The 22,935-nt window shown below is 34.5% G+C and overlaps 1 protein-coding gene across 1 annotated transcript; it reads left to right on the forward strand.

Annotated features, from left to right (window-relative positions):
• The first annotated feature begins 3,963 nt into the window (after positions 1–3,963).
• On the forward strand, positions 3,964–22,873 carry LOC137402286 (uncharacterized). Its single transcript, XM_068088781.1, has 9 exons — positions 3,964–4,127; positions 5,385–5,541; positions 6,243–6,426; positions 6,670–6,860; positions 15,161–15,331; positions 17,216–17,324; positions 19,114–19,848; positions 22,094–22,185; positions 22,742–22,873. The coding sequence occupies exons 1-9, from the start codon at positions 3,964–3,966 to the stop codon at positions 22,871–22,873; spliced, it is 1,935 nt and encodes a 644-aa protein (XP_067944882.1).
• The last annotated feature ends 62 nt before the right edge of the window (positions 22,874–22,935 follow it).

Below are 22,935 nucleotides of genomic sequence, written 5' to 3' on the forward strand. Positions count from 1 at the left end.
AAGTGTAAAGTTTACATAATTGTCTCTATCTCTTTTTTTTATTTTAAGAAATAGAAAAGAAATCTTGGTATATATATATTGCTTCATTATTTTGGTTTCTCTGAATCTCACATTGGAAAAACCTATTTTAGCTTTGAAAACTCATTAAAGCTTAATTTGCAGAGAGTCTGTTTACCGCTAGAAACCAGCTCTTTAGGAAATTCCATGATTAAAAGAAGTCTTGTAGAGGCATAATAAAAATGGCTGTTTTTCATGAGTTTGATGGTTCTGAAAACCACTGACAATGCTTGTATAAAGTAAAACGTAATTAGCGTAAATCCCAAAAATTAAAATTAACATAAAGTAGAAGGCATGAAATACAAAAATTAACATCTAAGCTTAAACAATACGATTCTTGTATATCGGACATACTCAACTTTTCGTTGTACCTCCTAGACATATGCATAGAGGCTCTCCTCTACTCTGTATAGTCTCTTTGCAAGATTGGATAGCTGTTCCATTATCACGTATGTTTGTACAATGCGTATGCAATATTTTGATACGTTGAATCTGAAAGAGGGTATAACCAATGTAAAAATTATGGTGAGGTACAGGAATTTGTGATTTTCCAGTCCAGTTAGCAGCTGACATCTTTTTGAGCTGTCCGGTGTGTTGTGTCTAAAATGAATTGAACTTGAATTGGTATTTGAATCTCCTTTCTGCAGAGATTGTTGTCATCAAAGGGCATAGTAGTTTATGGTTTTTGTGTGGGCAATAGAGGTTCTCATGTACATTTTTGCACAACTGATTTTTGACTGTACTGCATCTCGAGTCTTGTAGACTGTCTGTATCATGCTACAGCGGATAATTAGCATTTATTATCATAATTCGTAAGTTATTTGTGGGATGTAAATATTAAAGGCATTACTTTATTTACAATGTAGTGAAGCTCTTATTATTATTATTATTATTCTTATTATTATCATTATTATTATTATTATTATTATTTCTATTTTTATTATTATGCCTGGTCTGTAGGTGGTACAAATAGCCCAGCATAATAATTAGCCCTATCAAGCGTAGCACCTTATCCTGATAAACAACATCGGCATTACGCGCCACGCCTACTTGTGCGTTTTCTAATGCGCTTCGCTTGAACAATACCTTAAATTGCAAGCGTATTTGACAAAGTACCGCAGCGTACCGTAATTACAATATTTATCAAACAAAGCGCTAAGGCCGAAGTTCCGCTAGATTGCCTGGCAACGCAACAATCCCGTTCGTAACGAAGCTGGTGGTATCTTAGAGCTATTACACATTCGGTAAGCAGATATTTAAGCTTTTACCTTATTTTGACGAATATAACAGAAATCATGCAGTTTGCATCGCAAAATTGGCATAATTTTATCCCTAACAACAATCATTTTTACTCCGATGTTTTATAAAAGAATAAGCTTATTTATTTACTTACTTACTGCGAGGAAAATAGACGATGGTTTCATCAATTTTAAGATATGTCTGCAGTTTTTCTACATGAAAGAAAAAACCGCAGTTCAGAAGGCTGCGTATCTTGCTTTTTTACAATAAATTTTTACAAATAATTGAGCAATATATACCGTAATGAAGTGTTTATATCGCTAACAATGCGTCAACTAGCTGGATCACAATTAATATTTAGTTCCCATTAAACTGCGATGAAAAATCATTACCGTGTGAATTATTGTGTGTTACAAACACGTGCGTTTAAACAATTTATAACTAAACTTAGCACTTAAAAAGTTTAAAAAAAAGCAACATTGTGTTTTACAAAATGGATTACCACAAAAAAGTTTCATGAAATGTCACACGTGCTTCAATGAATGAGTTTTTATTTAATAGCTTGTAATTATATTCTATCTTTATGTAGTTTTTGATTGTTTGATTACGAGTATTTTCTTGTTTTTATTTAGTTAATAAACAAAGAATCCTAAAGTACAGCATTTATTTAGTTATTAATTTAGTAGCAATTAATAAAATATGTTATGGTGCTAATTTAATCTTCTAATCCTTCTTCATGCAGTCTGAGAATACAGACAGTGATAAATTATGCTGGTGAGATGCACTATATAACTTGAGTTAGTACTGTTTTGACCCATAAAGAGAATGTGATATTAGAAGTTATTGATTGTCTCGCAGCCTAAAATTACAGACAATAAACTGCACTGTTAAGATAACAGATTGCTTTGAAATTGAATAAAGTTTATTGCCGCTTAAAATGCTCAGAAGAAAGAGATGTGCGCAAACTTGTCCAAAATGATGTATGTAGGGAGGCAGCCTGTCTCTTTCTCTCTTATTCAAATTGGACAATGCGGTGAAAGTCGAGTCATATGTGGCTGTCTCAGCATAAGTTTAATTACGTATTTCCGCATGATTGATAGAATAACATTTTTAGTTTAGCTATTTATAAATTGCTACAAATGTCTCAAAGAAGGTAATTAAAATTTGTCCCATTAATTTTTCTAAATTTTTAGTAAACACTTGAGCACCGACTACAATTCTGCCAGTTTATGGTAATTAGGTCGTCGGGTAAACCTAGTTCATCGAGGCCTTTGTATCGGCAAAGTTCTCAGTTGCTGTTCAAACTGAAAAGTAGTTAGTAGATGAAATAAGCAAGTCACATCTTCGAAAATATTACATTTGAATATAGCTGAAACCAAATACAATCCTAAAAATACATGTAAATTCAACATTATCTAGTCATTATTGGTATCAGTTTGCATTAATAAAGGCAATAATATATTCCACTATACACTTGGGCTAACCTTCTTGTCGCGTACGAAAGCTGAAATATATTAATCCATAACAGTTGAATCTCCGATCTTTTGCAGAGTATTAATCCAGTGAGTAGAGAGTTCTAACAAAAGTGTGATAATCATGTATTCTGATACACACACTATTAGTATCACCTTTATTCTTTTATCAAAACTCATCACCGCTAGTCAAATCTATGAAAAAACAATTTCTGTTTCTGTATATTACATATATCATAAACTATAAATGATTTCCATCTAATGTTTATATATTTATCTGCTGGTTGCTGTCTGACAAGAGGAACTTATTTAAGGACTAAACAATTACTATATCACCTAGATTAAATGAACAAAAACATTCTATGTCTCTGATAGAGGGCTCGTTCCAAAAGCCATTCACCATAGTGATGGTTGCAATGGAGTATGCTTAAATTGGTGAGAGGAATGGCAGGACATGCCTGACATGAGTGTCACAGTGTCAATTACATAACATGATAACAATGATTCCATACTAGGCCTACTGATGTGGTGTAAGGTTTACATTGCTTGTGATTGATAAAAGTGGACAAACATGTGGACAATATTTTAGGGGTACATGTCCCTCCAGTATCGGTTCAACCAAAATTACAAATAATTTAAATAACTCATTGCTAAGAGAGAGATACATGCTTTTCCAGATTATGATGTTATGATTGATTATAACTTGATAACTTCCATGCTACGAACTAGAGTTCATCGCTACACTGGCAAGGTATTTGCAGCCAGACGTAAGACATTTGTGTAATAAATAATGTAATTTACTAATTGTTTCCTAATGCTGCTTGCTAGGCTATGAAATGCCACTCAAAGTGCGAAAGTGCATCTAACTTTGTAATTGGTTCAAACCAAAAGCTTTCACAAATTTGGTTATAATTTGTACCTGAAAGTTTCAGCCATGATGCTGTACTTCTATATATGTAGTAAGATAAATCTCAGACATGTGCATTTTATTTCTAGATTATAATGGCTGAGGCTGTAGCAGATGTTGAGCAGCTCTCGTAATGAGCTTGAGGTTGAGTTTTTGAGTATTGTTTAGCATTTGTAGCAGGTACTTGCAGGTGCTAATTTGTCTTCACTGCAGACCTTCACACACCCTTAATCACCTTTTAAAACTGAATTTCAACAAATATTGGTTTTGTTAAAGTTAAACATCACAATGGCTGAAGCTCTAGCAGATGTTGAGTGTGAATTTTGCTGCCGTAAAAGTGACACCATTGTCAACCCCAAAGTGCTACCATGCAGTCATGTTCACTGTATGACTTGTTTGACCACCTACGACGAAAGCAAGCACCAGCTGCTGTGTGGAAACAGTGGATGCGGGTGAGTCTTACTATATATTGGTTAAACTTATATTATATAATAGTGCACATAGCCAGGGCTGTGATGCATTAAAACTGCATTGCACCATTGAAGCATGGTATACAGTAACTTTGCAACCAATTACAACTTTCTAATGTGCAGTTGACACTTACTGCTACTGTAACCAAATTCTTGCTACAAATTTCTCCCTGAGATCCACTCCAGATTTATTCCCATGATGCACATGAAAGTGAACCTAGTAATTTATGTACACTGCACATGCACACTCTTCAAAATCCTAAACTGCACATGCACTGCAGCTGTGCTTTAGTATAAGGTTGATACTATGGATCAGCTTACACTGATGATTTTCCAAGTGTATATACTGTAATGTACAAAATTACTCTCTGCTGGGTTTATCAAGTCCATGAAATTACACTCTAACTCCCATATCATTTCATGTATTTTATGTAGCATGTATAGTCTGTGTAAGCAGGCATATCATGCTAAATGATATCACTAGTTGCTATTATTGCTATAGTTGATACCGTCTACATTGTTCAGAGTTGCTCAAGTCATTAGTTGCTATAGTTAATATCAGGTTTCAAGTTGCAGAGTTAAGTGTCTCTATTCTGCCTCTTTGCACTTATGAACGTCATAATTGCGCTTTCGCTCTAATCGCACTAATTGCACAAGGTGATCAAAATTTGTCGATTTCAATCTTGAAATATTATTGCTGTCATTTCAGCTGAAACATAAATAACAATTGTAGATGATAAAAACCTGCCGATAATTTCTGATAAAATCTATCAAAGTTCCGTGCAAGTTTATCTTTAAGTTAGAAATATATTGTTCAGTTTAAAGACAACCTTAATATTAAGATTATATAACATACTGATACTTTGGATGAGATGTACTAATATTTAGTGCAAGTTCATCTTTAAGTTAGAAATATATTGTTCAGTTTAAAGACAACCTTAATATTCCTGTATGTTATAATCTGTATGTTTGTCTCAAATGGTATTTAAGAAAAACAGAGACCAGACTTTTAATCCAATGATGTAGTCATATCTACATATTAGCTGTTCCAACTTTAATTTTGATAATAAAACCTCCCCACTCTGCCCTTTACAGGTGCAGATCCATAGATTGATCTACTACCGACATACAAGCTTAGAAAAAGACTCGCCCATCATAGAATGACTCATATAATGCATCATCTAGCACTGTATGGCCCATGTAGCAAATAGTTTATCATTTTTGAATAATTATTTGCAGCCAGGTGTTTGAAATGCCACCAGCCAATCTACCATCCTATGACTTGGGTACAGACAAAACACTCTGTGATGTTTGTCTAAAGAAGAGCTCACCAAGACAGAAAGCTATCAGCTATTGTACTTACTGCTCTAAGAAGTTCTGCCCTGCTCATTTGGAGGTACTAGTGTTTCCTTTTTAGATTTTTATGTGATAATTCAAATAAGGTAAGAGCAGTAGTTTTTTGTGAAGTTGTTAGTATATATTTTTACTTTGCATCAAGCTGATTTTAATAACCAATTGCTTTTTAGTATCCTACTATACAAATGCACAAAGATACAATTCGAAGGTAATAGGAATTGAAATAAAAAGTTTTATGCTCATCATCAAAGAATTTACTCATTTTTAATTTATAGGCTGGACTTTTTATTTTCACAAACAAAAGCTGTTTGTAAAAAATTTAAAAGGTGTACTTCAACTTCAATTTCTTTGTAACTTCAACTATGGTGAATACGGTCTATTGTGGGTTTTTAGCCATTTAATATTTTTGACTTTTAAACAATGATAACTTATCTTTTAAAGCCGCAATTGTTATATTGTTGTGAAATAATAACTTAGAGAGTCAATATAATGTACAGCAAAAGAACATGCTTTAGTCTGAGTCTAAATAACTACTCATTGAGTGTTGGCAACTTAACAACTATCTAAATCTCATAATGTATAAACTCTGGTGAAAGCACCCTGAAACAAATCTGTTCTAAACTAACTTTATAATTGTCACATGAATATTTTACTGATGACAATTGTTCCTCACCATTTTGAAATAGAAAATATGAGAAAGTAGCCAAAAGTCACAGTATTGATTTGACTTTTATATTTCAGTCTCATGATGACACACTTGATGAACATCACAAGATAACAATACTTGAGTACCTGTCTCAACAGCAAAAAGCTAAAGTCAGCAGCTGCCCCAAGCATAAAGACCAACAATATATTCTTGGATGTGGAGTCTGCTATGTTCTCAGCTGCCTGAAGTGTGTTCCTGACTTGCCAACCTGTGACACTGGTATGTAAACTTAATGTAGGTGTTTGTAGGTCTCTAAATGTTATTACATGTTTTAGACACAATATATTAGATCTAGTGAGATATTTATTTGCTCAGAACACCAAATGATTGTCTTTGGTTGTAGCAAGTGTATCTCTCTGTGTTTGCAAATAGTGTAAACAATGCATAAACAAACATATCAATGTTTTTAATATTTACCAAAGTAGATAATTTGTTATATGTGAAGTTATCTTCTTGATTTAGGTTCTACACATTCTTTGCTTCCATTAGAGGACCTGGCATCAGCCCTTCTCACAGGCACGATATCTGCTGAGAGTTCTGCTAAGGATGATCAGTTCGAAGTGCTGTTCAAACGAATATCTAAGATGGTCTCTGAATATGACAGTCAGACTGACGATATGCTAAATATGATTCATAAGAAGAGAGATGAGCAGGTTAGTTAATTGTCTTAGTCTATGTTTGTGTTTAATGATTTTCTGCACCTTTTTATTTGCATTTTCAACTTATTACTGTTTCCTATTTTATACATCAATAACAGAATAGGGAGAGCTATAGAATTATTTGTAATTAAAATCTGGTTCAATTAAGAAGTCTCATTATGACATATTCTCTATTTCAAGAGTACAACAGCTACCAGAGGTAAAGTTTGCTCACATCGTATATCTAAAATATTTCCTTTCATGGTGTATGCTGGCCCTGAAATTTATGTTGGTAGATTTGCACTCGAACTAAAGATTGAAAAATTTAAAGAATCTTCCTTAACTCACATCTTTCCTGCTTTCCAAAGGAAAAAACCTCGACTTTACCTTTTCAGCAAATGACCATACAGTAACAGTAGCAGTATTGGTTTGTATCGACCAATTTTCTCATTTTCATTTCGGTTTTACTTTGCTTATGGTTCATGGCTATGGTAATTCTACAATGATACAGGGAACGCATACTTTCAATAGCATCTCAAAATGGTTTTCTTGGTTTATATAGAAAGCATGGTCTATTAGGCAATATGAAAATAATAAAAACGTTTCGTACTGTCTAATATAGAATAAAGTAAAAACTCTGTTGTACTATACCAAAAATTGGATTATCGACACTCTGACGCCTGCACCGATCAATCATATTTAAGCAGTTCTGAAAAATTGTACCTATTCCCTGAACTTTATTGACACACGATCTCACACAGTAAATTAAATATTGTATATATCCATATATTTAACTGCATGGATAGTTTATCTTTATATTTATGCTAACTGTAGTTATAGCATCACCATTATACACTTAACTCGGATGCAGTAATTGCAACAGCATTAGAATTATTTATACTGGATTTGATAATTTACACCAACTTTCTATTTTATGACGTGAAATTTTGTACGTAGCTTGAAGCAAATACTTTACATAAATTATCTATGTTATGTAGAATTTACATTATAGGAGGTACACCTTTTAGGATTGTCTGTTGTAGCAGCTGAATGGGGCCAGCAATGATGACAAATGTAAACATACTTTATTGAGTATGTTGAGGTGACTAGGGTCAATTTAATTTGTTGAGTAAATCAACACCTATACATTTGCTGAATTATACATATGTGAAATAATATAAATTATGTGTGTAATATGTATATATCATCTACAGCTGTAAAATAGAGATAATATAGAAAGTGGTGGAGACCTCTATGCATATGGTTGGTATTATCAAGATGGCTGTAACAATAATGCATCAAATTATTACACAGGATATTATGAAACTTCGGGTTCTGCTTGTAACTACAGTGATGACATCATTGATTCAATAGTGGTGTCATTATTATTATAATAGTGAGTAGAAAGCAAATGAATTTTATTCAGATTAACCCTCTGGGGCCCCTTGTTGCACTGGTGCAACATAAATTTCAAAACTAGATAGAGCAACTACAAATGCTTTACAGCCAAATATTATTCTCAAGTGGCTTCCTACATATCTTTATGCAACCCTAAACCCAAAATTAATTGGATTTCATGCTCGTGATGTCATCACATAACTCTAGAACATTCCATGGAATTGAGAGTTGACCACACATGAGGAAAGCAACTTTTTAGGCAAAGAGTTATAGCTTTTTGAGGTAAGTTGGAATAACTCATTTTCTGTTTTTTGGTACTATGTTGACCATATTTTTACACACATAAAATGTTTCGAAGAAGTAAATTTTTTCTTTCTATCTATATGAGCTCAAAATTTCTTGTGCAGGAGTGCAACATTGGGCTCTACATTGCTAAGCTGCAAGCCAAGGGATTAGTATCGGACGTTCCAATAGACCATTGTTAGGGCTAATGCTCTTCATTCTTGTTGATGTGCATAATACTTAGTGTTGTAAAGATGGTAGTAGAGGTACACTGACTACCATTGAAGTAATATTACCAGGTTACCTTCACTGCTACTAGTACTACTGCTATTAGTCATTTATTACCAAAGCAAATTGGTATTTCCGAATGATACAAACTTGTGCAATTATTTCACTTGATATACTGTAGCATGATAGTTAGGTGTGTAGGCTTTCTTTTGGGTGATTTTAGGTGTTAGATGAATAATATTTCAAAATATACTGTTTTAGTTTGTAGATACAAAATGCATTCAAAGCCTTCCACTTCAAACAGCAACAGCAATCGCTTTCGTATGAGAAGCAGAGTTGATGGAACAAATTTGCTAGACGAGTTCTGGAAAATGTGACGAAGGAGAGGTGCCATATGGAATGAAAGTCTGTAAATAGAACCCGACAATACATAAAGAGTAAGCCACATCCATGGCGCTTCAAGATCTAGCATCGAGCAGGAGTCAGTGGCATTTTGCATGACTGAAGTATACCAGGGGGTGATTGTAAACGGGCGGATTTGGGCTAAAAAGCTGATGTTGTGCTCAAGCTAACATCTACTCTACAAAAGAACTGGAGGTACAAAATTGTCGGAGGCAACTTGTTTATTGCTATTCCCTTCATCTCTGAGCTAAATAAAACTGGGATGTTCTATACAGATACTGTTTGAACCAACAGGGTTCAAGAATGCATGCTCAATAATGCAAAAGTCCTCAAACGAGATAGTGAAGGATCTTAGGACAGCTATGTAAAGGAGGTCAACAATGTGGTTGCTGTCAAATAGTGTGACAACAAAGATATCACCGTTCTCTCCTCATTGACTGGTGTACAGCCCTTTGCTCAAGCCAAACGGTGGGACAAGTCATCAAAAGAGCATCGTTTCTATAACATGCCTGCCGTTATACAACCACATAAAAATATGGGAGGCAGTGATTTGTAAGGTTTATTTTTAGCAGAGCATCGTTTTGCCATGAAGAGCCGGTGATGATATCTCTACCTGTAACGACATTTGTAATGGTAGCCAAAATCAGCACTTGGAATATCTACAGAAGTGATTGTCGCCTTCTCAAGCTACCATAAGTAAAGTACTGAATAGAAGAAAATTTCAAGCTGAATTTGCCAAAAGTCTCATCCATGTCAATGGTGCTGCCAAACAAGGATGACCAGCTGCAGCAGGTGATGCTAGTCTATGCCTTACACCAGCTAAAAAAGTCGGAAGAGGCCCTTGCAATGTTCACTATGACAATTTTGCTCATGGGCCAATAAAGGCTCCAAAGCGAAGTCACGGCAAGCTGTTCAAGAAAATAACTACTGCAAAATGTGAAATAGTCTCTGCTTTCTTGATGAACGAAATTATTTTCGTACCTATCATTGCAAGGGAATGGAGAGCTAGAGTTACTTTGGAACAGTTGATATTGCTCCAGGATTTAGTCCATTTGTACCAAACAGTGATGTAAACTTATATGCTTGTGTTATATATTTATATATATATATATATATATTTATATATGTATATATATGTATATATATATATATATATATATATATATATATATATATATATATATATATATATATATATATATATATATATATATATATATGTATGCATATGTGTGCATATATATACAATATATACATATATATAAATATTTGTATGTGTATATGTGTATGTATGTATATATACAATATATATATATACTGAATGTATATATATACAATATATGTACTATATATATGTATATGTATGTATCTGTATACATGTATATGTAAATAAGTACATTTACCATTTATTTATTCAAATAAAGTTATTTTACTGGCTCAAATACTTCATAACACTATTTTCTAATCCGTAATGTATATAGGTAACATTAAAGCCCAATGTTGCATGAGTGCAACATTTAATATCTCAGGTCAGGGTCGTTGTAGAAAATAAAAAAATTAGAAAAACACTACTACATATATCAGGAAACTATCAACAAAGTTTGAAAATTTTTAGAGCAAAGCTTCTGTGTATGGGCCTCAGAGGGTTAAAACTAACTCAATATACCTTCGAACTGCTTTAACAGAAAGTGAATCTAAACTTTATATATATACTAGCTGCATTACCTGCCTACAGAAGCGGATTCACGTGCAGCATAAGGTTTATCGAGAGTTGTCTTTCATACTGTAAAACAACTCCAAATATGCAGTCTACTGAAACTGTTGTCCTGATCAGAGTATGTATGCACATATACATGTCAATGTTGGGGAAAACAATGGAAATTTGCACTGTGTCTTACAGCTAGATGCGTGTAAAATCTAGTAAATAATCTAGATTCATGTGTCTAGATTCATGCATCCGTTCATACACGTCTATTTTTGCAGTTGACGATCGCGCACTTCTGCCGCTGAGCCTCGGCTGACTAGTCTTTACCTGCCGAGCAGTTGACAACCGGGCTCTTGCACTCGCCTTGCGATCAATTGGTTTGCACTCGCAATCAATCACCTTGCAATCAATCGGCCCGCACCCGCCTCGCAATCAATCGGCCTGCGCACCTCGCAATCAATTGCCGTGCACTCTCCTCGTAATCAATCTCCTCGCAATCAATCGCCTCAAAACCAATTGCCTTGCACTCACCTTGCAATCCCTTCCCGCTCACCTTGCAATCATTCACCTTGCACTCAATCGTTTTGCAATCAATCGCCTCGCACTGGCCAACTCATTCATCCGGAAAGCCGCGCCTGGAGACTCGCTGTACTCGGGGCGAAAAAGGTCTCCCACGCATTCCCGAGTGACGCCACGGCCCTAAGTCTAGCAGTACTACCCGGCGTTGCCCGGGTAGTAAAAAGAGTCTTTGCACCAAAAATTGATTTGTATTTAACATATAACAACATTTGCCATTCTAACTTTTAAACTACCCATCATGAAAGAAGTGTTTTGTGTAGTTGAAATAAATTAGGAGAGAAAATGAATCAACTGTAAAGGTTTTCAAACCACTTTAAATTTAAAATTTCATAACTTTCAGCGACCTACATCTTTTGATAACGTATAGTGGAACTTCAGTTCTCGAACATAATCAGTTCCAGAAGTTCGAGATCCAAAACAATTTTTTCCATTGAAATTGAATAATGTAAATTTTAATCCATTTCAAGGCGAGAAAACAAATTTGGTAAAGTATTTTTTAAACATTTTACACCATAAGCTGTACTTGTACCCGAGTAATAAAAAAGTCTCTGCACAGAAAATTCATTTGTATTTAACATATATAACGAAATTTGCCATTCTAACATTCAAACTACATAGGTAACATAAACAAACATGATAGGTAAACTATCATGAGAAAAGGGCTTTGTGTAGTTGAAATAATTTAGGAGAAAACAAAAACAATTGTAAAGTTTATCAAACTTTGTCAAACAACTGTAACTTTCAAAATTCATATCATGAGAAAATGGTTTTCAGCCTGTCTAATAAATTAAAAAAAAATTTGTAAAAGAGATTAGATGTAAATTTAAAATAATCAGCAAGTAATAGCTAAATTAAGTCGGTTTTGCAACAATTACAATAAAGATGATTCGGTAATGATACAATTAATACAAACTGAGAAAACAGAATAAAATTTGTGAATATGTAGAATTAGTAATAACAATTCTGGCATAAAAGTGTGTGTATAAAAGGTTACAGCTCCAACAACAGCTATTCATCGAAACTCTGAATATGACGGTACTGGTACGACGATATGTTATGTAAAATAAAATATTATAGCGTCTTTGTCTGATCGAAGGTGAGCGAATCTAGATGCTATTCTCACTCAAGATAATACGATTGTCCATGTGAAAAGTAGTGACCTTAACAGCAATTCAGCATTTGAATCTTAAGAAAAGCCAGAATTGAAGGTTCACAAAAACGGCATCGTGTGTCATAGAGTTAATAAAATTTAATCGCCAAATTTTAACATTGAGAGAGTCTATTGCCAATATCGTTTTGCCGAAAACGAATTAGCCCTAATACGTCGAGGACAAAAAAAGCATCGTGTGTCATGAAGCTAAAAGAAAGCCATACAGTTGAAATTATTATGTAAATTTTGTGTGAAATTGGCAAACGATGAATAGATTATGTATAGAGGCGCACTAACCGGAGATTCCCGTTAATGCGCTCTACATGTAGATACCTAGTAGCGGCAAATAGTCCGAAAAGTACAGTACTGTATAAGGCAGACACATTTACACACTCGAGGACAGACAAACAGACAGACAACGATTGTCGTTTTTATAGTAGACTAGCTGCATTACCCCCCTACAGTAACAGATTCAAGGGGCAGCATAAGGTTTATTGAGAGTTGGCTTTCATACTGTAAAACAACTCCAAATATGCAGTTACATCTCCATCTCTCCCTCTTTCCCCTCTCCGTCTCTCCCCTCTCTCTCTCTCTCTCTCTCTCTCTCTCTCTCTCCCCTCTCCCTCTCTCCCCTCTCTCTCTCCCCCTCCCTCTTCCCCTTCTCCCTCTCTCTCCCTCTCCCCCTCTCTCCCCCTCTTTCTCTCCCTCTTTCTCTCCCTCTCTCTCTCGCCCCCTCTCCTCCTCGCTCTCCATCTCTCTCCCCTTCTCTCCCTCCCTTTCTCTCTCTCCCTTACCCCCCTCTCCCTCTCTCTCTCCCCCCCTCTCCCTCTCTCTCCCTTTCTCTCCCTCCTTTTCTCTCCCTCTCTCTCTCTCCCCCCTCTCCTCCTCGCTCTCTTCCTCTCTCTCCCCTTCTCTCCCTCTCTCCCTCTCCCCCTCTCCTTTTCTCCCTCTCTCTCCCTTTCTCCCCCCTCTCTCTCCCTCTCTCTCTCTCCTTTAGTTTAACGCAACACTTGCGGATAGACAACATTTTTGGTTTTTCTGTCGGGCGTATGAAGAAACAGTTTTTGGCGTGTGCCTACTTTTGAGCAGGCGACATGTAGCTGGTCATGGCTAATGCAGGGTGACAGTAAGTTGATAGCAGCTGCTCTCTTTTATTTCACAATGGCGTATCGCAACCCTCGGAGTACTCATGAAAGTTCTGTAATACTAAGTTACAGTAGGCCAACTCGTAGCTGGAAAAAAATTAGTAACTTGGCTGCTGAAGGAAATGAACATGACCCACTATCACGAACAGCGGCAAATCCAACGTTATTAAGTAGTGGAGATGTGGCAATTCATATACAATACAACACCATATAAGAAACACTTACTTTTTTGATGTGGAAATTTAGTAGGTGAGAAATGCGTTTTTCTAGTGGCTCCAAGAAACAAACGTTTGCGTGACCTTCTCGGTACACGTTGGCAGTAAGAATTAATTGCATGTAAATAACTACTCGTTAATTTATTTTATTTAATAAATAGTACATTTGTATAGCTGTATAGACACCTTTGCATAGGCCGCAAAACTCAGGAAGGCGCTTTTTAACACGGCAGAAAATTTGCTGTTTAAAAAGCGTGCTAACCGGGGATTTCGGTTAATGCGCCCGAGCGATGAAAGAAAAACAACAGAATCGCAACACCTTTTATATAAGCCGCTTGGCTCAAATCGTCAGAGAAAAGTAGCGGTTAATAGTCCATATTACGAAATTACGATATTCAGTATTCATATTAGTTCGGTTGGCTTCGTTCGACCGAATGGAAAAAGAAAGAACGCTCTATAATTTATTTACTGTTACTACACATATTAATTCAGTTCGTTTCGTACGACCGAAATTCGTACGACGATAAAAGGAAAGACCGCTCTATAAGGCGGACACTCAATCAAACAGACAGACAACGATTGCCGTTTATATAGTAGATAGAGAACAGCGTTTTTCTAGTGGTTGCAAAAAACAAATGTTCACATGACCTTCCCGGTACACGTTGGCAGTAAATATTAATCAGATGTAATTTACTACTCATTAATTTATTTAAAGAGTAGTAAACTTTATTTAATTCACTACTAATATTTACTACTAATTTAATTTTACTACTTACTCATATTAATTAAGTTTGCTTCGTACGATCGAATCGAAAAAAAAAGACCGCCATATAATTTATTTATACTGCTCATCTTTGGGAGTTATCGGTGACTCAATATATCAAGAAGACAACTCATACTATTAGCATGTCAGTATTTATCGTCCATCCCTACGATGAATAGCAGGTTACGTAATATAATAGAGGCGTGTACTAACTGGAGATTCCCGTTAATGTGCCCTAGCGGTGAAAAAAAACACAGAATAGACACGCCCTTATATAAAAGTAGCGGCTAATAGTCCGAAAAGTACGGTACTCTATAAAGCGGACAGACAGATACACAGATAGATAGATAGACAGACAGACAACGATTGCCGTTTATATAGTAGATAGAAAAACATTTTTGTGTACCGTTTATTTTCATTTTTGTATCAGATTTGACTATGACTGTAGATAAACTCACTGAAGCAGCAGTATGATGAAATAGAGAAGATGGTGCTTGAGAACAGGCAGAAGTCTAAAGTACAGATTACTGATTTTCTGGAGGATGTGGTTCTTGACAAATGGAAAAGTCTCAGAAATCAAAGAGAAATGTTGGAGACTAAAATCAAACATTCTCCACCAGTAAGCAAAAAGTTGAATATCTATTAATAGTAGAACTATTATGGAGGTGCCGTTCAATTAAAGGCTGGAATTGTATTTCCATTTGTTCATCAAAGTTTTTGAAAAATAAATGTTAGTCTTTTTTTCCTCCTTAACGAATGTAGCCTAAATTATTTCCTCGTTCTGGTAGAGCAATAATAAAGTATAGTAGAACATCAGAGTAGTAGAGGACTCCTTATAGAGATATTTCTAATACTGAAGTTATAATTGACAGTTCATGGCATCATGCCAGTCTCTATATAAGTATTATTACTTATAACATGGCTAGTAAGTTCATTTATATATATAAATATATATAATATATTATATGAATATATATAGTCAAACTTCAGAGTAGTAGAGGAGTTCTTAAAAAAATGTACCTAATACTGAAGTTGTAAATGAAAGGTCCTGACATCATACCTTTCTCTATATAAGTATTATTACTTATTACATGGCTAGTAACTTTATTTATATATATATATATATATAAATCTAGTGTTTGTCTGTACTCGTTCTTCTGTCCAGTTATAACGGTAGGTTGTTTGCAATGAAAAATCACCTTCATACTAAATTCTTACGGTGTGTGGTGCATAATGACAATTTTATACAAACATTTTGCTTTGTCATATGCAATACTATGTTTTTGCCTACACTATCTGAATTTTTTTTTTATACAATATCAAAATAAATTTTGAGCTTTTCGAGTTCATAATGCTGAATATATTGAAATAATTAAGATACCGGTAGGCTGTTTGCTGAATCTCCTCCAGCCAACATTTGAGAGAGATAGCTCGCTTTGTCTCTCTTATTTCAGCATTATTCGTTAATAATTATGGTATACACTAACCTGGAAACAGAGTAGTAATAACATTTTAGCTGAAGACAAAGTTGAAGTGTAGTAAAGTACATATTAGAACTTAGATTTAATTTAAAGGTTACTAAGATAATATAATTTAAATTAAATTTAGCATTTATCTTATATGTCTGTTTTAGAGGTAAGAACTCCTTATGGCAAGTACTACACATAGTTTATTGCAAGGTACCATTTTATTGCATCTCACAACGCTAAACAATCTAAATACACTAAAGTTACGGCAGGTAACTACAGTTACCGCAATTTACACATTATTTTGTTGCTATTTTTAATATGAATGGTGTGTGTATTAAATTTGGATGATTTTCCCCAGGTATTATTGGCATTAGATAATTACTATGAGTTTAAATACTCCTCTAAATGAAATAGTTGCCTGACGACGCCAACAGTAATACTATTTAAAATCATATGACAAGGGTTCATTTGTGTATTAATTATTATTGCTTTTTGTGTTTTTTAAACTTTTTTCCAAAGCTGTTTTTGCCATTACAATTTTCTTTATTTGTAATTCTAAAATGTTCTGTTTTAATTTCAAATGTCCTGGTACACCTGTTTTTTCTGGTTTGGGTAAATCTGTCAAAGCTAAATGCTTTTCGTTTGGGCAACTGTATTCTCTGGATCAGGAAATGCCTCTACATTTTTTTTCAGTCGATCAGACAAAGTATAGTACATCAAAAGTTTAACCTATTGTTATGTCATAACACTGTTGTCTGAGCTGGAAGGGCCAACTCTGTGAGCACTGGCATAGTCAGACAAAATCTTCTAATTAGGGCAGGAGTGGCGGCTATCAAAAAGCTGAGGGGACTGGGAGCTGCTACGAACAACAGGGGTAGAGTTAAATTTAAATTTAGATTAAATTTTAATCGGCTAAATTTTAAATTCAAAAAAATTAAATCGGAAAAATTTTAAACCAGTTAAATTTTTACAGTTTAACCTCTTTAGTATATCCGTAACAGCTTTTAACAGCTTTTAACCCATTGAACGTGTAGGATGATATCGTAAGAGGGTTCAAAGAGCTGAAAGAACAAATGGACAAATTTATTGTTGAGGAGGTGCCTAAACTGAAAGTGGGAGGACAACTCCAAGTGAGGCAAACAGGTATGCTAAAGAATAAAATTAAACAATCAAACTTGTAGTCTAAAGTAAGACTTCTACCATATTATTTATGTTAAAGATGAGTCTAGAGTAAAATTGTTACGCTTACAAGTGAATAAGCTATCTTTGGTGATTTCTTTGAAGGTGCATTGTGTTCAAAGATATGTTAGCTATATCAGAGCCGTATAGTTTCAGATTCCCGTGACCAAAGAAGCGTATATGGGAGCTCGCTCGTTTCCCAACAAACAGGCCGCGCCTACTATTTTTATATAACTTATAATGGAGAGGCCGCAACATTAACCAACAAAATCTACTCCCACTGGCAGTCGCTTTAAAGTTGATTGTTGTATTATGAACCATTTGAAAGAAAACAAAGTTTCCTACTAATAACGTTTTTATGAAAGCATAAAGTAAATGAAAAATAGCGGTATTGAGAACGAGGTACGAATATTCTATTAGAGTTCAGTAAGTCGATGGGGTTTGTTTGGAATCAGACATTTTTGTTTTCGGTTTGGTCGCAAGACTTTGTGAAGCAATATTACTCTGACAGTACAGAGTTGTATAACTTCACAAAGTTTTGCGATTAACGGAAGCGTGTATCAAAGCTTCCACGATTCCAAACAAACAAGAAACGCCTACTATTTTTATATAAGCTATAATGGAGAGGCCCCAACACTAACCAACAAAAATTACTCCCATTGGCAGTCGCTCGGAAATTGATTGTTGCATTATACACCATTTGAACGAGGACAAAATCTGTTACAAAAAACTGCAAATAGTTTTTGTACAAAAATATAGCGAATGCAAAAAGGTGAGATATTGAGAGTGAGGTAAAAATATTCCATTATAGATCAGTATGTCGATCGGTGTTGTTAGGAAACTAGCGTTTCTGTTTCTGGTTTCTGTCTGGGACTCTGTGAAAATATACGGCTCTGAGCTGTACAAACTCAATATAACAAGTCAAATTACGCAGCAAACATGCAAGTGTTAAAAATAGGACCAGGGTTGAGCCTACGATGGCTACTGGAAGAAAAGCAGCAATAGACCAATCTGCATACTAATTAACTAAATATGAATATATTCATAAACAAAAATCATTTATATATGATTTATGTTAAAAATAAGTGTAGAGTAAAATAGGTGATATTTTCTCTCGCTATATTTTAATAGTTAACTAATCTTACAATTTGTACTATATTTGCCTGTAAATTAACAGAAATGATAAACACAATCAAAATGCAGAGATATGCATTCTCTACTCTCAGGCTAGGATAATACATAACTACCTATTGTTACAATATCTTTGCGTGTATAGCAAATAAAAATTGTACATCTTTACATAAAAGCGTTACTCTTAGGCTAAAATAAATTAGAGACACGATTAAAAGTTTTTGTGCGCTGAGCTAGTAATTGTTAGCCAGTCTCTAGACGCATGATCTGCTCTGAGGCTAAAACATCATTAAAACACTGTTAGAGTATCTTGATGTATATAACTTGCATTTTGTCACTCCACAACTTTAAGCTCTTCTAAATTTTAGTCAGTTATTAAAATAATCTGTATTTTCATTATTATTATTTTCATATTACACAATTTAATATGTTAAACTTTTTCATGTCTCTCGTAGATGATCTGAGCCAATGAGTAATCAAGTCTTAATTATTTAAACTAAATGAGTAATTAGGTAATCTGTCATTACTCTTTTCTAGAATGTTGCACTGTGCTGCCAAAATACTAATATTTTGTTACACCTTGTAAGTACGTCATTATGTTATTATATTATTAATGTTTCAGGTGAAAAGCGTGAGATTGAGTTGAAGATTGTTTCAGCTGATGACATAGTAGTCAACAGCAACCAGCACCCTGTAGTTCCTCAACCACTACAACTTCCTTTATTCCCTCCTCCAAAGTCTATGACTTTACTCAAATCCATAGAACTACCATCACAGCCTGTATCAGTATGTCAGCACGAAGGAGTTACATATGTAGGATTGTTTAATGACACAGTCAGTAGAATTGATAGCAACTACAAGCTGCATGACCCATTCATCTCTACTTCTGGTCCTGTTGAGTCCATCAGTCTCCATAAGAACAGACTATACATATTGTCTTATAGTGCACCTCGCACAGTAAGTGTCTATGATCTGTCAGGGCGAGTGATCACAACCTGGCAGCACCCTTATCATGGCAGTCACTGTAGCATGCTGACTGTAGCAGCTGGTAATGTAGTGGTTGCTGATCCTCTTAACAAGAGACTAACTATTTATTCTCTCACTGGTAAGACTCTGCGTAACATCAGCTGCCTCCTTTTGAGTAATAACGAGGTCTCGATATGCGCTGGACATGGTGATGATGTCATCATAGCTGACTATAAGACAAAGAAAGTCTTCAGATTTAACATCACCACTGGGAATGTCATGTGGACTTTCACCCATCCTGATTATCCACAAGGTATGGTGTGTTATGGAGACTACATACTGGTAGCTGCAGAGAACAGCAGTATCATCTACACACTCAGCTATGCTACAGGTAAGTTGTATGTATGAGGTGCTGGTTATTAACATTTATCGAGAGTTTCATGTTGGCTTCAATAATACAAAGTGGTTATTAAGTTGTTCTGTCAGGATCAGTTCTTATCAAGTATTTCATAATTTAGTAAAGAGAGTAATTTAGAGCTTTTTTTTAGTAATTTAGAGTTTTTTTCGCGAAAATTGATTAAAAATTTAGAAAATTCTTAGCAATTCAATTACAACTAATTTTAAACACATCATCACTTCATTTATAATATTTAAAATTAAATTAAATTATATTATAAACTTACACAACTTGAGTAAAATATCATGGAGATAGTTCCTTTGGTTCTTCTCCATTGTAAAAGACATGGAAAGTAGTTGATTGTTTATAACTAGTTCACAGGCAATCCCATATGTTAGATATTCAATGTATAATTTCCTATCTGTAAATTAATCTTATGCTACATATAGGTTTGTACAAGTAAACAAAGAAATGTGACAACTTTCTTTTAGTAAATTTGGCAAACGTCCAAATGAAACTAATCAAATATTTTATAGAGCAAGCAGGCCAGGGCCCAGGTACCAGCTTGTTGTTTAAAGGTGGACTTGCAACAAAGTTCACATTACAGTTATTTGATATGAAAAGATTCATCATGTCTTGCTCTGTTGTTTTGTAGGTGCAAATTATGTGGAAATGTGATTACAAGCTCTTAAAAGCTCCAAAACGAACAGTTAATCGCAGCCATCACGAAACCGCTGTAGTTTGGATTTTCTTTCCAAAACGGCTCAAATATGACGTAGCTGTGGTAGATGGTTTCTGTTTACACTTTCATGCAACCTTATTCGTCGGAATATTTTCACAAATATACTTCACGCATTCAATAAAGCCATGTCTATTGTTCTTACGCGTCTGTTTTTTCGCCATTGTAATGCTGTCATTTTTTAGCAGGGATATCTTATAACTTACCATAAAAATTTGTTTAATTTGTTAGCCTTAGCTTGAAGGAGTACATATCAGTGTCTGATAATCATGACGAGCCTGTTGGTCACTTGTGATAATCGAAAAGTGCTGTAGAGATTATTTGCGAAGTATTGGTCACATGATCAGATTATGACTTAATGCCAATTAAACCAAACCGAAACAAAACTGCAAAGTAGCGAGCATCTATATTTTATATGGGGTCTTCGGTAAAACCCGAAGTGTTTGTCATAAACTGTTGCTACGATAAGTTTTATATTGTGCTTTTTATTGGCTTTCAATTCACGAAAGAACTTCAAGTGACAAGACAATAAATAAATTTCATAACTACGTCAGAGAAATAAAGAGATTCTAATATATGGCGGCTTTTAATTTTTGAGCTTTTAAGAGCTTTTAATCACATTTACACATACTTTGCACTTACAACACAACAGAGTAAGACATGGTGAATATTTTGATACCAAATAACTGTAATTTAAATTTTGTTGCAAGTCAACCTTTTAAGGTCACAATCAATCCTTGACTTACACCTTAATATAAACTTCAACATATCTGTAGTGATAAAAATTGACAACTGACAATAAAAACTCGTTTGATTGATCAGCATTTCATTGGTTTTGATGCTTGTTTAATTTTAGAAATTTTCGATTGTAGAATAAATTAGTGAAAATACAGTAAATTCTTATGAACATATGATCATCATCCTATGCCTATTCGTCATGAAAAAGGGTCATGTAAAGCAATAGAACAATTATAAAAATGAATGTTACAGTAACATTTATAGTTTTCATGTAAAAGGTGTGCCAGGGATTGTAGCTACAATAAATGACTCAGCCAAGCCCACCCATATTTTGGAGACTATATTTTTGCTTTCGACGTTACGACTGCTTATTAGCAAGATGAGGCTCTCATGGATGACTTTCTTGCAGAAACACTATTTTCTCGAGTTGATCATTTTTTTAAAACTAATCAACGTAGTTATAGTTAAATTTTATCAAGGTAGTTACAGTTTTTTTCTAACTAAATGGTGGCCTACAGATAAATTGATTTTTTCTCAAATAGAACCTGCGAATTATCTCGTTGTAGCAAAGTGGAAACAAATTTGTTTGCTATAACTTATAACATTATAACACTATAATTTTAAATTAGAATTGCATTATCCTTTTAATAAAAGCACTGTCCTGTTCTCTGTGTAGTAACTAACCGTACAAGGATATAATAAGTGTGGATGTGATGATGGTACAGTAATAATAATTAAGATATTCATACACTTTTATTACAGGTGAGAAAGTATCAGAGATGAGAGGTGATGATATTTCTACCAACAGTCTCTATGGCTATATCTTTAGCCTCAGTGTTAATGGTAACACCTTGGTTGTGCTTCAGTATACATGGTTGACTAACAAGTTACTCTTCTATAAACTGATTGAGAAATAAGGACCACATTCTTATTAATCATCATATAACAATATTCATGATCAGGTTTCATCAATACTGACTACTCTACAGTGAAGTTATACTAACAGTATCATTATTATTATCATCATATTTTATCTTCTATCAACTTTGTTAGCTAAATGGCTGACTGTATGATCGTAAACTGCTTATTTAGATGTAGTGCTGTCAGAAGTTAAACTTTATATTTTGCTCTGCAGCCGCAGCCTCACATTGTAAAAGTGGGCCAAAAATAGCAGTTATTTAATTTCGAATCGTGGTATTTCTTTCTATTTGTGTTTCAGACTTGAATGCGCATAAAGCTAATAAACTTTTGTGATTATCACACTATACATTAACGATGAGGTGGATAAACATCTATTTTTAAGATTATTTTGAATAAGATTCCTGTATGGTGATTACCTCCACTTTTTATTGTTTTTCAGTTGTATTTTACCGGATAATATCTTGTATATCTTATGTATAATTTCAATAGAAGCAAGCTACATGTATTATGGACATAGAAGTTGAAATAGGCTTGAGGATAGGCACTGATATGGAAATGGGCAGTGGTCCTAGGCATGAACTTGAACATGGAAATGAATATGAACAGGAACCTAGGATATAGACTATGATAAAAACAAGGGACATGAATGTGGTTGTGGACATGGACATGTTCATGAATATAGA

This window comes from Watersipora subatra, chromosome 8 (genome assembly GCF_963576615.1).
Source record: "Watersipora subatra chromosome 8, tzWatSuba1.1, whole genome shotgun sequence".
In the NCBI taxonomy this organism is placed as follows: domain Eukaryota; kingdom Metazoa; phylum Bryozoa; class Gymnolaemata; order Cheilostomatida; family Watersiporidae; genus Watersipora; species Watersipora subatra.